The sequence below is a fragment of the Heteronotia binoei genome, chromosome 9 (assembly GCF_032191835.1).
Source record: "Heteronotia binoei isolate CCM8104 ecotype False Entrance Well chromosome 9, APGP_CSIRO_Hbin_v1, whole genome shotgun sequence".
Classification (NCBI taxonomy): Eukaryota; Metazoa; Chordata; class Lepidosauria; order Squamata; family Gekkonidae; genus Heteronotia; species Heteronotia binoei.
In genome coordinates, this window is record NC_083231.1 from 122957534 (window position 1) to 122973836 (window position 16303).

Here is a 16303-nt window from a genome sequence, read left to right on the forward strand (position 1 = left end):
AGATACTGGATTTATATCCCGCCCCATACTCTGAATCTCAGAGCAGCCACCATCTCCTTTTACCTCCCCCACCCCACACCCAACAACAGACACCCTGTGAGGTAGGTGGGGCCGAAAGAGCTCTTACAGCAGATGCCCTTTCCAGGACAACTCCTGCAAGATGTACGGCTGACCCAAGGCCATTCCAGCAGCTGCAAGTGGAGGAGTGGGGAATCAAATCCGGTTCTCCCAGGTAAGAGTCCGCACACTTAACCTAACCACTACACCAAACTGAAGTTGCAGTAAAGCAAAAACCAAACCAACTGGATTCGTTTCAAATATGCAAATAAAATGAAACGACTTTTTAAAAGCCTACCCAACACCACAATTTAATGCTTTGTTTGGGGGGTTTTTTGTCCCAGAAGTTATCTGAAAAGGCTCAATCTTCATCCAGTGCCTGAAGGCCCCCAAGTATGATGAATTAGCAATAACTGTCGCCTCCCACTAGCAGTCTTGAAGAAGCTGCTGAACAAACACTTGTCAGAGATAGAATCCTAGAGTTGGAAGGGATCTCCAGGGTCATCTAGTCCAACCCTCTGCACAATGCAGGAAACCCACAAACCCCTCCCCCTAAATTCACAGGCTCTTCATTGCTGTCAGAGGGCCATCTAGCCTCTGCTTAAAAACCTCCAAGGAAGGAGAGCCCACCACCTCCCAAGGAGGAAGCCTGTTCCACTGAGGAACCGCTCTAACGGACAGGAAGTTTTTCCTAATGTTGAGCCGGAAACTCTTCTGATTTAATTTCAACCCACTGGTTCTGGTTCTACTTTTTGGGACCACAGAAAACAATTCCACCCCATCCTCTAGATCAGCAGTCCCCAACCTTTTTGGCACCAGGGACCGGTTTTGTAGAAGACATTTTTTCTACGGAACAGGTGGGGGGGGCATGGTTTCGGGATGATACAATTGTGCACTTTATTTTGGTGTAGTGGTTAAGTGTGCAGACTCTTATCTGGGAGAACTGGGTTTGATTTCTCACTCCTCCACTTGCAGCTGCTGGAATGGCCTTGGGTCAGCCATAGCTCTCTCAGGAGTTGTCCTTGAAAGGGCAGCTTCTGGGAGAGGCCTCTCAGCCCCACCCACCCCACAGGGTGTCTGTTGTGGGGGAGGAAGATAAAGGAGATTATAAGTCACTCTAAGATTCGGAGTGGAGGGCAGGATATAAATCCAATATCACCTTATTATTACTACTACTACATTGTAATATATAATGAAATAATTATACAACTCACAGCCTGGTTGCTAACAGGCCACAGACCGGTACCGGTCCATGGACCAGGGGTTGGGGACCCCTGCTCTAGATGACAGCCCTTCCAAGTACTTGAAGATGCTCTAGGCCAATCCTGCATTGTGCAGGGGGTTGGACTAGATGGCCTGTATGGTCCCTTCCAACTCTATGGTTCTATAGGGTCACCACAATTTTCTCTAGAAGCAGGAAACTCTCACTGCGCTTCCAAGACCATGAGAGAATTGAAAGGAAACACCGCCCCCACTGAGAGCTCCAGAATCCAGACAGGCCGAACTAGGAAGTCTGCCGAATTCATCAGGCAAATGTCCGATATTAGTCACACTCCCAGGAGGCTACAAGCGCACGGAGGCCTGTTCCCAAACAGACGGCACCCAGAGAATGGCAGAAAATGGCTTCCCTCAGTGGGCAACAGAGAATATCAAAGAGTAAAAACGCAGAGTACAGTCGGCCGCAAAGCGGAATCCCAGATATCAAGGCGCCGCTTACCTTCGCCTCGTCTTCGTCCATGATTTCCATAAACCCATCGTCTTCTTCATCGGTCATGAAAGAGGTCAAGGAGGAACGGCGCAGGCAGACGGGACTTTCGGATCCGGGGCTCATGTTTTCCTTCTGGGGGCTGAAATACTGAGGGGGGGGGGGGGGAGAGAGAGAGAACAGAAGAGGTTCATTTAGAGTGAATGAATGAATTTATTTACAGAGACCGTTATTCACAGACTACAGATCATTAACCATAATACATCCTTATTAGAACCACCAAAAAATATTCCAAGAAGTATATTTGATCATAAAAGCCTTCATAAGAACATAAGAGAAGCCATGCTGGATCAGGCCAAGGGCCCATCCAGTCCAACACTGTATCACACAGTGGCCAAAACACAACACACACACACAGTGGCTAATAGCCACTGATGGACCTCTGCTCCATATTTTTATCCAATCCCATCTTGAAGCTGGCTATGCTTGCAGCCACCACCACCTCCAGTGGCAGTGAATTCCACATGTTAATCACCCTTTGGGTGAAGAAGTACTTCCTTTTATCCGTTTTAACCTGACTGCTCAGCAATTTCATTGAATGCCCATGAGTTCTTGTATATCTCTCTTATCTGGGAGAACCGGGTTGGATTCCCCACTCCTCCACTTGCAGCTGCTGGAATGGCCTTGGATCAGCCAGAGCTCTCTTATCTGGGAGAACCAGGTTGGATTCCACACTCCTCCACTTGCAGCTGCTGGAATGGCCTTGGGTCAGCCATAGCTCTCTTATCTGGGAGAACCAGGTTGGATTCCACACTCCTCCACTTGCAGCTGCTGGAATGGCCTTGGGTCAGCCAGAGCTCTCTTATCTGGGAGAACCGGGTTTGATTCCCCACTCCTCCACTTGCAGCTGCTGGAATGGCCTTGGGTCAGCCAGAGATCTCTTATCTGGGAGAACCGGGTTGGATTCCCCACTCCTCCACTTGCAGCTGCTGGAATGCCCTTGGGTAAGCCACAGCTCTCTTATCTGGGAGAACCGGGTTGGATTCCCCACTCCTCCACTTGCAGCTGCTGGAATGGCCTTGGGTCAGCCAGAGCTCTTTTCTCTGGGAGAACCGGGTTGGATTCCCCACTCCTCCACTTGCACCTAGTGGAAATTGATCCCTTCTCTCTCCATACATGAGGCTGGCTATATTTGCTGTTGCAAATTTGAAGCTTTAAAAAACAGTAACGCGTGAGGCAAGATTCCAGTCCTGTGGCACCTTAAAGACCAACAAGGGCAAGCGCTTTCGAGAATCAAGTTTTCTTTGTCAGATATCTAACAAAGTCGCTTTTTAATAACACATCATCTTAAGACTAGTTATGAATCCTAAACCAGCAGGCCTCCAACTTTTCGAGCTTGCAGGCACCTTCAGAATTCTGGCACAGCAACAAAATGGGAAGCAAAAAACATAAAATTGGGACACCCCCCCCAAGGTCATCTAGTCCAATCCCTAGAGAGAGCGAGAGGGAGAAGCAAGCAGATAACAGACAGCTGCTTGGGGGCCTGATCCAGTCCCCAGGCTGTATTTTTGATACCCCCAAATTAGAACCTTTGCCTTGGTGTGCGTAAGCTGAACATTAGCACGCACTACTTAACAGCATGCATCTATTTGCATTCTTGTGCACCCACGCGGCTGCCGCCACGGTACTCACCATGAGGTCTGGAGCAGAGCTCGGTCTCTGAGCAAACGGCTCCTTCTCACCGGCGGAGCACAGCCTGCTCAACGGCCGCAGGGGTTTCTTGAAGAAGACGCCTTCCTGTGGGAAACAGGAAACAGAAGCACCCCACAGCTTCAAGAAAGGGATGCTTAAAACAGCCCCCGCAGGGACAACAACTGGGAATCTTGGACCGACCGACCCCTCTCCTCCTCACTTACGTCCTCCGTGTCGCTGCCTTTGAGCCGCAAGCTTTGGGGGTCCTTGGGAGAGCGGTTAAACTCCTTGGAATTCGAGATGTTCCGCAGCAACGGACTGGTGCCCAGCAGCCTCACCTGCAGAGTCGCAACCCAAGAGAAAGAGACTTTCAGGCTAGCAAAGCCAGAACCATCTCTTATTCAGATGCCAATATGCTTGGGCCAAACCGAAATTTATTCAAGGAACTGAGCAGTTGCGTTTTTACGGACAATCCGGCCAGCCAAAGAAAACATCCCCAGACACGTGAAGCTGCCTTACGCTGAATCAGGCCTAAAGGTCAGTCTTGTCTACTCAGAATGGCAACAGCTCTCCAGGGTCGCAGGCAGTGAGCTTTCCCATCACCTCCTGCTTGGTCCCTTTTAAGCAGAGATGGTGGGAACTGAACCTGGGACCTTCTGCATGCCAAGCAGAGGCTCTGCCACTGAGCCAGGGACCGCCCCCCCCGCCCCCCCCCCGCAGAACATCAGCTCCAAAACACGTCTTAGGACTTTTTTTGTATGAGGAACTCCTTTGCATATTTGGCCATGCACCCGATGTAGCCAATCCTCCAAGAGCTTACAGGGCTCTTCGTACAGGGCCTACCGTAAGCTCCAGGAGGACTGGCTACATCAGGGGTGTGTGGCCTAATAGGCAAAGGAGGTCCTGCTAGAATTCCTTACAGGGCTCTTCGTACAGGGCCTACCATAAGCTCCAGGAGGACTGGCTACATCAGGGGTGTGTGGCCTAATAGGCAAAGGAGGTCCTGCTAGAATTCCTTACAGGGCTCTTCGTACAGGGCCTACTGTAAGCTCCAGGAGGATTGGCTACATCAGGGGGTGTGGCCTAATAGGCAAAGGAGGTCCTGCTAGAATTCCTTACAGGGCTCTTCGTACAGGGCCTACTGTAAGCTCCAGGAGGATTGGCTGCATCAGGGGTGTGTGGCCTAATAGGCAAAGGAGGTCCTGCTAGAATTCCTTACAGGGCTCTTCGTACAGGGCCTACTGTAAGCTCCAGGAGGATTGGCTACATCAGGGGTGTGTGGCCTAATATGCAAAGGAGGTCCTGCTAGAATTCCTTACAGGGCTCTTCATACAGGGCCTGCTGTAAGCTCCAGGAGGACTGGCTACATCAGGGGTGTGTGGCCTAATATGCAAAGGAGGTCCTGCTAGAATTCCTTACAGGCTCTTCGTACAGGGCCTACTGTAAGCTCCAGGAGGATTGGCTACATCAGGGGGTGTGGCCTAATATGCAAAGGAGGTCCTGCTAGAATTCCTTACAGGGCTCTTCGTACAGGGCCTACTGTAAGCTCCAGGAGGACTGGCTACATCAGGGGTGTGTGGCCTAATATGCAAAGAAGTTCCGGTTACAAAAGAAGCCCTGCATGAAGCTATCTTATACTGAATCCAGCCACGCGTCCATCGAAGTCAGTCTTGTCCACTCAGACCGCGAGTGGTTCTCCAGGGTTGCAGGCCGAGGTCTTTCCCATCACCTCCTGCCTGGTCCTTTTCCTTGGGAGATGCTGCCGGGGATTCAACCTGGGACCTTTTGCATACTGAGCAGCTGCTCTACCCCTGAGCCAGAGCCCTTCTCCATTAATCTCCAGAGTCTCAGGCAGAAGGTCTTTCCCATCACCCCCTGCCCGGTCCTTTTCCTTGGGAGATGCTGCTGGGGATTGAACCTGGGACCTTTTGCATGCCAAGCAGAGGCTCTGCCACTGAGCCACGGCCCCTCCCACGCTTCGGGGCTGCAACGTAACACGAGCCTCCCTTCTCCTCTAGGGGGAACCTCCAGATGGTCAGACCAACCCTCCAGGGTGTCTCTCACGGCTGGCATCTCTGCACAAACTAACCGAGTAGCCGGTTTAAGAACGCTGCTGGCAGACTTACAGGCAATGAGTTGATTCTTCGGAAGGGAAAGGATCCGCTACAAAGAAGCAGAGAAAGAAACCGCTGACTGAGATGGAGACAGACAGTGGCAGTAAAGCTCTTCCCCAGGTGAACCACTTCTGGTTAAGACACCCCGCCCAAGAAAAAAACCCACCTTCTTGCAGTTGTATCTTCCCCAAATGACGTTTTCTCTACATAGCTGCAGCTTTTCCTTAAAGGAAGTTTCAAAGCAAATACAACCTGCAACCCTGATCCTCCCTGAAAGGATGGTGCTTGATCCAGAGTCAAGGCCAGAGGGCTCTTTTTCTAGCAGGAGCTCCTCTGCATATTAGGCCACGCCCCCCCCTCATGTAGCCAATCCTCCTGGAGTTTCCATAAGCCCCTGTGCTAAGAGCCCCGTGAGCTCTTGGAGGATTGGCTACATCAGGGGTGTGTGGCCTAATATGCAGAGGAGCTCCTGCTAGAAAAAGAGCCCTCCGCTCAAACTAACAATGACCAAAGTCCTTCACCTCACCTGCTCCCTGGTATGCTTAACTGGAGATGCCAGGGATTGAACCTGGGACCTTCTGCACGCCAAGCAGAGGCTCTTCCACTGAGCCACTAGTCTCCAGGGTCCCAGGCAGAGGTCTTTCCCATCCCTTACTGGCTGGTCCTTTTAACTGGAGATGCCAGGGATTGAAACTGGGATCTTCTGCACGCCAAGCAGAGGCTCTTCCACTGAGCCACAGCCCTTCTCCATTAGTCTCCAGGGTCTCAGGCTGAGGTCTTTCCAATCACCTCCTGCCTGGTCCTTTTAACTGGAGATGCTGGGGACTGAACCGGGGACCTTCTGCACGCCAAGCAGAGGCTCTACCATTGAGCCACAGCCCTTCTCCATTAGCCTCCAGGGTCTCAGGCTGAGGTCTTTCCCATCACCTCCTGTCTGGTCCTTTTAACTGGAGTTGCCGGGGATTGAACCGGGGACCTTCTGCACGCCAGGCAGAGGCTCTTCCATTGAGCCACAGTGCCTCCCCGACATGAACACAGAGCTGCCTTCTACTCACTGAATCAGCCCCCTGTTCCATTAAGGCTAGGATTGTCTACTAGGGTTGGCAGTGGCTCTCCAGGGGTCTCAGGCAGAGAGGTCTTTCCCATCACCTCCTGCCTGGTCATTTTTAACTGGAGATGCTGCCATGGATTGAACAGGGGACCTTCCGCATGCCGAGCAGAGGCTGTACCAACTGAGCCACCGTCCCTCCCTTTACCTGCTACCTGGTCTGTTTAACTGGAGACGTCGGGGATTGAACCTGGGACCTTCCACGTGTGAAGCACATACTCTTCCACTGAGCCACAGCCTCTACCCTTCTCGTCCCACACCCACTGACACCGGTACATCCCTGACGTCATTTTAATCATGAACCAAAACCCGAGTTAACGTTCTGCTACACGTACCTGTTGAGGCCTCTCTTGGACTCCAGTATTGCCTTCTCGAACCTGCCGGAGAAAGATCACAAGCAGTGAGCCCCCAACCAGTAAGCACGTTTCAGGCACCGCGGAGCACAGAAAGGGCCTAATAACTGCGTGAGGTCAAGATGCAGCCGACAAGGCAAGAGACAAACATCGCAGGCCTCTGAAGAGGGACCCCAGACTTCCTGCGTGCTTTCCCACCCACACACTCACCAGGGCTGGCCCTGCTCAACTTTCAGGATCTGAAGAGGTTGGGCTGGGCTTGGCCACCCAGGTCCAAGCACCCAACTCCTATTCTCCTGGTATCTTCTGACTGCTAACATGGCAACTCTTTGCCCCACAACATACTGCTTTACCGGACCAGGCCAGTACTCCAGTTACAATTCCACACCATCCTCTCTATGACAGCCCTTCAAGTACTTGAAGGTGGTGATCCTCTCACCTCTCAGCCGCCTCCTCTCCAGGCTAAACATCCCCAGCTCCTTCAACCTTTCCTCATGGGACTTGGTCTCCAGACCCCTCACCATCTTTGTCACCCTCCTCTGGACCAGTTCCAGCTTGTCTATAGCTGTAGCTTGGGAGTCACATGGGCCTCTTTCAGACACATCGTGTGGCTTCTGAAGCCCCCACTGCCTGGCTTGGAGAAGGCATTTGTCTCTTTAAATCACGTCTCCAAACCATGTCAAGAGCCCCTTGGCGCAGAGTGGTAAAGCTGCAGTACTGCAGTCTGAACTCTCTGTTCATGACCCGAGTCCGATCCTCAGCGGAAGCTGGGTTTTCAGGTAGCCGGCTCCAGGTTGACTCAGCCTTCCATCCTTCCGAGGTCGGTCAAATGAGTCCCCAGCTTGCTGGGGGGAAAGTGTAGACGACTGGGGAAGGCCATGGCAAACCACCCCGTAAAAAGTCTGCCGTGAAAACAACTTCACACCCCAGAGTCGAAAACGACTGGTGCTTGCCCAGGGGACGACCTTTACCTTTAAGCCATGCCAGCTGTCAGCTTGGAGAAAGCATTTAAAGTTGCTTTCTTTCCACATCTCTCCCTACCCCCATCTATTTTCATTCCTTCCTTCTGGCACTCCAATATCTTGAGATTTATTCTGTGCGGCTCTTACATTAAGCCACTTTGACCACCCCTGGTCTGGCACTACCAACTCTGTCAGAGGTTCTCCAGCTCTGCCACCGGAGACTTTTCCAGGCGGGGATTGACCTGGGGTGGTGGTGTCCCTTCTGCATGCACAGCGTAAGGTCTACCACCTGCGGGGAAGGCCTCGTTTGCTACCCTGGACCAGCCGCACCAAGGGCTTTTACTGTGGCAGTAACTGCTTTGCATATTAGGCCACACCCCTCTTAGGTAGCCAATCCTCCAAAAAGCTTACAGGGCTCACTGTAAGCTCTGAGAGGACTGACTGCATCAGGGGTGTGCGGGCTAATATGCAAAGGAGTTCCTGGTGCAAAAAAAGCCCAGGGCCCACATACCGCTTTGCTAAGAGCGCAAAAACCACACAAAAAGGCCTTCAGGCAGACAACAGGCAACCCCCCCCCCACCCAGTCTGGGTCCCACTCAAGAACATCCGTGAGGCTAGAAGCATTGCGGTGGGGGGAGTCTTTGGAGCAGCACCAGCTGCAGCGTGTCTGTTGCTGGTACAGCTGCCCACCCACCAGGTTGCCCGCCAAGGAGGAATTCCCTCGCCCAGAGCGCTTGGCTGGGGGCAGCCCTGGCGTGGAATTGGGAGGAGAATAAAGGATTTCCAAGGAAGAGGATCAAAGGGGCCCTTTGAGCACAGGCCCGGGCTAACGAGGGCATTGCCATGGCAACGGTTGCTGTTTGCCGCTTCCCACCTGCATGCAAATCCACTGTGGGGGGCCCCACTGGGATGCCATATGGCAGGTGCCCACGGGCATCCAAGCCGGCCCCCCACAAACAACCAGGAGGCCAGCGATTTAACCGATGCCCAACAAGAAAGGAAAGGTCCCCTGTGCAAGCACCAGTCATAAGGACATAAAAACATAAGAGAAGCCATGTTGGATCAGGCCAATGGTCCATCCAGTCCAACACTCTGTGTCACAGTGGCCAATATATGTGTGTGTGTGTGTGTGTGTGTGTACACACACACACACATACATATATACTGTGGCTAATAGCCACTGATGGACCTCTGCTCCATATTTTTATCCAATCCCCTCTTGAAACTGGCTATGCTTGTAGCTGCCACCACCTCCTGTGGCAGTGAGTTCCACATGTTAATCACCCTTTGGGTGAAGTACTTCCTTTTATCCGTTCTAACCTGACTGCCCAGCAATTTCATTGAATGCCCACGAGTTGTTGTATTGTGAGAAAGGGAGAAAAGGACTTCTGTCTCTACTTTCTCCATTCCATGCATAATCTAGTAAACCTCTATCATGCATAATCTAGTAAACCTCTATCATGCCACCCCGCAGTCAACGTTTCTCCAGAGTGGATTCCGACTCTGGGGTGATGTTGCTTTCACAACGTTTTCACGGCAGACTTTTATGGGGTGGTTTGCCATTGCCTTCCCCAGTCTTTTACACTCCCCCCCCCCCCCAGCAAGCTGGGTACTCGTTTTACCGACCTCGGAAGGATGGAAGGCTGAGTTAACCTTGGGTTGGCTACCTGAATCCAGCTTTCGCTGGGATCGAACTCAGGTCGTGAGCAGAGAGTTCAGACCACAGTACTGCTGCTTTACCACTTTGCGCCACGGGGCCGCTATGCCCAACAGGCAGAGTGCAAAAATGTGGTCCTTCGGTTTGTGTCTCAGGCATGACAGAAAGAACTCCGGAGAGGCCAGCATCGCGTTCTGGGGTGCCCTTTTCCTAGCCCCAGGAGAGACAGTCATCAAAGGAAGCCTCAAGGCCGCTGCAAAGCCTCCAGGGTCTGCCCTAAACACAGTCTGGTCCGCGAACAGAGTGCCCAACTTCCGGAATGACAACTGCCCTTCTGCTTCACACATGTTGAACAATTTCATTGTGTGAAATGGCAAAATCCACTTGCATACAGTCATTTGGGGTGTCGAGTTCATTTGTTATGAGGGCCGAATCTGACATAAATGAGACCTTGTCGGGCCAGGCCATGTCGGTTTTGGCTCGGCCATGTGTGTACCTATTTAACATTAAGTAAGAACATAAGAGAAGCCCTGTTGGATCAGGCCAATGGCCCATCCAGTCCAACACTCTGTGTCACATAAGAACATAGGAGAAGCCATGTTGGATCAGGCCAATGGCCCATCCAGTCCAACACTCTGTGTCACATAAGAACATCAGAGAAGCCCTGTTGGATCAGGCCTGTGGCCCCTCCAGTCCAACACTCTGTGTCACATAAGAACATAGGAGAAGCCATGTTGGATCAGGCCAGTGGCCCATCCAGTCCAACACTCTGTGTCACATAAGAACATCAGAGAAGCCCTGTTGGATCAGGCCAGTGGCCCCTCCAGTCCAACACTCTGTGTCACATAAGAACATCAGAGAAGCCCTGTTGGATCAGGCCAATGGCCCATCCAGTCCAACACTCTGTGTCACATAAGAACATAAGAGAAGCCATGCTGGATCAGGCCAGTGGCCCCTCCAGTCCAACACTCTGCGTCACATAAGAACATCAGAGAAGCCCTGTTGGATCAGGCCTGTGGCCCATCTAGTCCAACACTCTGCGTCACATAAGAACATCAGAGAAGCCATGTTGGATCAGGCCAATGGCCCATCCAGTCCAACACTTTGTGTCACACAGTGGCCAAAAAAACCAGGTGCCATCAGGAGGTCCATCAGTGGGACCAGGACACTAGTGGGTGCCCCTTCCACTGGTGCCCTCTCAAGCAATTACATATACAGAGCATCACTTGCCCCAGTCAGAGCGTTCCAACAATACGCTGTGGCTAAGAGCCACTGATGGACCTCTGCTCCATATGCTTATCCAATCCCGTCTTGAAGCTGCCTATGCTTGAGATACAGCAGAGATATAGCACTCATTTGTCTTAAAGATGCTCTCTTTTGTATTTCTCCTATGAGATCCAGGGAACTGGGCAAAGGGAAGCTCTGGCTCTTTCCTTCCCCAGGAGACCCCGGGGGGCGGGGGAGGAAGAAGCCTCAGCCAATAGAAGGAAAAGAGGCTTGGCTCAGTAGCTCTGCTGTGCAATTGAGAGAGTATGGCAAAGCAAGCTATACCTCCCCCTTCCTCCCCAGGGGAGGAGCCTTAGCCAATGGAGAAAATAGAGGTATTGCTCTATAGCTCTTGTGCGATTGAGCAAGCCTTGCAAAGCAAGCTGTGATGCAAAAGGATGCAAGAGAGAGGGAGAAGGAAGCAGATGACAGCCAGTTGCTTGGGGGCCTGATTCGGCACCTGAACTGCATGTTTGACGCCCCTGGTGAAGGAGAGGGAAACGCCATTACTTAGTATGTGTGCAAGCAAGATCAGTTCCTCTGGAGCAAACAGCTATTTCAGAGGGTGGACTCTATAGCAGGGGTGGCCAACGGTAGCTCTCCAGATGTTTTTTTGCCTACAACTCCCATCAGCTCCAGCCAGTACGGCCAATGGCTGGGGTTGATGGGAGTTGTAGGCAAAAAAACATCTGGAGAGCTACCGTTGGCTACAACTGCTCTATGGCGTTATAACCCATGGTGGTCTCTCTCCTCTGTAGGCCTCACCCCTAAATCTTCAGGAATTTCCCAGCATCAGCCACCCTATCCAGGAAGCAGTCGGAGCAGCCCATGGCAAAACAGAGGCCCAGTGGGGCCATAATGGCCCCCAGACCTCTGGCCCACTTGAAGAGATACTAGGGCGGCTTGACCCCAGATCTGGCCCTGCAGACAACCCACACACACACCCCTTCCCTTGGCACAAGGAGCTAAGAGCCACAGAAGGAACCCGGCTTAGAATCATCTTAGAATAGTAGCAACTGGGAGCTAGGGTGCGGACTCTTACCTGGGAGAACTGGGTTTGATTCCCCACTCCTCCACTTGCACCTGCTACCATGGCCTTGGGTCAGCCAGAGCTCTGGCAGAGGCTGTCCTTGAAAGGGCAGCTGCTGTGAGAGCCCTCTCAGCCCCACCCACCTCACAGGGTTTGATTCCCCACTCTTCCACTTGCAGCTGCTGGAATGGTCTTGGGTCAGCCAGAGCTCTCTTATCTGGGAGAACCGGGTTTGATTCCCCACTCCTCCACTTGCACCTGCTAGCATGGCCTTGGGTCAGGCATAGCTCTGGCAGAGGTTGTCCTTGAAAGGGCACCTGCTGTGAGAGCCCTCTCAGCCCCACCCACCTCACAGGGTGTCTGTTGTGGGGGGGAGGAAGGTAAAGGAGATTGTGAGCCGCTCTGAGACTCTTCGGAGTGGAAGGCAGGATATAAATCCAATATCTTCTTCTTACCAACTTTCTCAAATTGTCTGCTTCCTCAAATTGTCTGCTTCCATTTCATGGATAATTTTCACACTGCTGTTGCCAATGGTTTATTGTTTTTTATACTGATATGCTATTTGGATTCTAAGTAGCCTCAAGCTGGACTCCTCAGAGGCAGCAGAGATACATTCTCAACAGGCAGCAGGGTGGCAGTTAGTGTCTGCTTAGAACCCAGGAGGCCGGGGTTTGAATCTGACTCAAGCGAAGAAAGCTTGCTGGCCAGCCACGCTCTCAGCCTAGCCTACCCCAGGGTTCTTGTGGGGTAAAAATGGAGGAGAGGAGAGAAGGATGTCAGCCCCTCTGGGTTCCCTTTAGAGAGGAATTCAGGGTCTACATGAAGCAAATTTAGTAAGTGACTTTAACTGCAAGACACCGTGAATATAATGGTAGAAGGCAGCACAGAATGTAACTAGAGCAGCGATGAGCAAACTTCAGCTTTGGAGCCACATATGGCTCTTTCAACACATATTGTGCCGCTCTCAAAGCCCCCACTGCCCAGCTCAGAGAACGCATTTATAAAGTTCAAGTTGCTTTCTTTCTACCTCTCCCTCCCCACTTACTTGCCTTCCCTCCCTCCCATATCTGACGTTCATGCCTTTATTCTATGTGTCTCTTACATTGAACCTTTGCATCTCCCAGGCTAACCACAACTGAAAAGGCAGAAGGAGGAGAGGAAAAAAGATTTAAGCAACTTTGGGGGCCTCCACTGGGGAAAGAAAGATGGCGTACAAAATAAAACTAAAAACCAAAATGCAGATATCCCAAGAACATAATTCTTGGGAGAACAGAGGGCTTTTTTTGGTAGCAGGAACTCATTTGCATTTTAGGCCACATCTCCCTGATGTAGCCAATCCTCCAAGAGCTTACAGGGCTCTTAGTACAGAACCTACTGTAAGCTCCAAGAGGACTGGCTACATCAGGGGGGCGTGGCCTAATATGCAAAGGAGTCCCTGCTACAAAAAAAAGCCCTGGGTGGACCACAAGTAGATACTTAACCCATTGCATGCCAACCACCCAAATGCACTCTAGAAAGAGAAAGCAGTTAAATCTGAATATATTACTAAGGCCTCATTCTTCACGTATTTCAAACCTGCTCGCACTCTGTACCAATACTTCCTCTAAGCTGCGGAGTCTCGTAAGCAAAAATTCTACTTTGTGGCCAACTGGTGTTAAAGCTGTGAGCTTCTGCATAAATTAATGTGCTCCGGGGCCATTTTTCCTTCGCCAAGACAAAAACGTGTGAGCCGAAGGCTAAAAAAAACCCCTGTGTGCTAGCTCACACTAACTCAGCTTAGAGGGACCATTGCTCTGTACCCCATCCTCTCTCTGCGTGCTCCGAACTGTCAACCAAAGTACAAAATAAATTTGGTAAAAGCAGCTAATATAATCAAAGCCAGAGGAGAGTCACTACCAGGGGGTGAAATTCTAGCAGGAGCTCCTTTGCATATTAGGCCACGCACCCCCTGATGTCGTCAATCCTCCAAGAGCTTACAAGGCTCTTTTTTTGTAAGCTCTTGGAGGATTAGAGTTTGTAGAAACTTTTGGGCTTTCAATGCACAACAGCCAAGAAGGTCAGAGCGCCTGCTCCGGCTGCAACGCCACTGAGGATGTTCTCCACAGCTGAGAACTAAACGTCTGGAAGGAAAACATTCTCCAGAAGAACACAGCACTTGAGCCCAAAAGTTTCTACAAACCCTAATGATGTTACCAGCCGTGAAAACCTGAAATCTTGGAGGATTGGCTACATCAGGGGTGTGTGGCCTAATATGCAAAGGAGCTCCTGCTAGAATTCCACCCCTGTAGCCAATCCTCCAAGAGCTTACAGGGCTGTTAGTACAGGACCTATTGTAAGCTCTTGGAGGATTGGCTACATCAGGGGTGTGTGGCTTAATGTGCAAAGGAGCTCCTGCTAGAATTCCAGCCCTGATCACTACAATTAGAAGAGGCCCACTCTTCAAGAGGAGAGTCCATTTACCTCCACTGAAAAGGGACAGACGGGGAGGGGGCAGTTAATGGGGGGGGGGAATGGGGAAAGAGAAGAGTTAAAGAGGCTCACGTTTGTTTTACCCCATCAGGGACTCGCTCAAGAGTATCGGCTTCCCAGGATCACTTTGTGATGCTGAGGCCAAAAAGGGGAGCAGAGGAATTCAGACAGATGTTCCTTTCCAAGAAGAAAAGAGTTCTAGTTCTCTCCAGCAACCATCTGTCCACGGAATACATTCAGCAGCCCGGCAGCTGCTTGCAAGCAAGCCCCCTGCCCCCCCATCCCCCTTGAAGGCAAGAAATCTAGTATTTCACAAAAAAGGCAGAACCAGAAACCAACCACCTCCCATTTATCTGGAATTTAACAGAAGCAGTGCGTCTATTGCAAAACACAAATGTGACTATACTTGCAGGCTGAAAAGCCGGAGAGAACATGTAGTGCGACAACCAGAAGATACCGTCACATTATGTTAACAAGACTGCTGAAATCTGGGAGGGGGGAAAGTACCAATTTTTTAAAAACATTCAAGCACCTTCATTACTGTGGGAGATTTCAGTATGTTAAATACGGATCTGAGCTCAATAGAGGTCCATCAGTGGCTATTAGCCACAGTGTGTATGTGTGTGTGTGTGTATATATATTTGGCCGCTGTGTGACACAGAATGTTGGACTGGATGAGCTGTGTGACACAGAATGTTGGACTGGATGGGCCATTGGCCTGATCCAACATGGCTTCTCTTATGTTCTTAACCCCGGCTGGCCAGAACAACAAAGCAGGAGTTAAGTGGAACCTTTAAGACCAACCCATTTTTACTTTGAATGGACGCTTTCGTGTGCTTTTAAGCACACTTCATCAGACGAGGAATCCGGCACAGTGAGCAAAGCCATGCAGAGCCATACAGAGCTGGTAGGCAGTGGCCCAGAAGGCAACATGGTACAGATTTAAGAACCAATGACAGTGAAGTCAAATTATCTGGTAGGCAGTGGTTGAGAAGGTAAAATGGTACAAGGACAGAATAGTCAAATTAACAAATTGAGCAAACCTTTGATCTGAGTAGCTTGAGCTTAATTTGTTAATTGAGCTCATGCTACTCAGATCAAAGGTTTGCTCAGTTTGTTAATTTTACTGCATACTGCTGTTTTGTTGCTTTCACATGCTCATGCTACTCAGATCAAAAGTATACTCAATTTGTTAATTTGACTATTCTGTCCTTGTACCATTTTACATTCTCAACCCCTGCCTACCAGATAATTTGACTTCACTGTCATTGGTTCTTAAATCTGTACCGTGTTGCGTTCTGGGCCACTGCCTACCAGCTCTGTATGGCTCTGCTCAGCTCCGTATGGCTTTGCTCACTGCGCTGGATTCCTCGTCTGATGAAGCGTGCTTAAGAGCACATGAAAGCTTACGTTCTAAATAAAAATGGGTTGGTCTTTAAAGGTGAAACTTGACTCCTGCTTTGTTCAACTGCTTCAGACCAACACGGCTGCCCGCTTGGATGTATAAACAGGCTCAGCCATGGGTGTAATCCCTGGATGGGAGCTGGGGTTACCAGATCCAACTCAAGAAATATCTGGGGACTCTGGGGGGTTTGAGCCAGGAGCAAGGGTGTGGCAAGCACAACTGAACTCCAAAGGGAGTTCTGCTCATCACATTTAAAGGGACCACACCTTTTTAAATGCCTTCCCTCCATTGGAAATAATGAAGGAAAGGGGAACTTGCTTCAAGGACTCATAGAATTGGACCCCCAGGTCCAATCCTTTTGCAACTTGAAGGGTGTTTTGATGAGAGGCATCGGATGCGATGTTGAAAATTTGGTGCCTCTACCTCAAAAAAAAAGCCACCCTCCAAGACCCCCAGATACCCACAGATCAATTCTCCATTATATC

The 16303-nt window shown here is 50.7% G+C and overlaps 1 protein-coding gene across 1 annotated transcript in view; it reads right to left on the bottom strand.

The window, feature by feature from the left end:
• CDC25B (cell division cycle 25B) overlaps window positions 1-16303 on the bottom strand; it is a 53891-nt gene that overhangs the window by 21200 nt on the left and 16388 nt on the right. Inside the window, exons 4-8 of the mRNA XM_060247211.1 lie at window positions 7012-7053; window positions 5581-5617; window positions 3679-3792; window positions 3455-3559; window positions 1775-1912 (exon numbers count right to left, since the gene is read on the bottom strand). Coding sequence (XP_060103194.1) covers window positions 1775-1912; window positions 3455-3559; window positions 3679-3792; window positions 5581-5617; window positions 7012-7053 — 436 coding nt within the window. The remainder of the gene's footprint in view (window positions 1-1774; window positions 1913-3454; window positions 3560-3678; window positions 3793-5580; window positions 5618-7011; window positions 7054-16303) is intronic.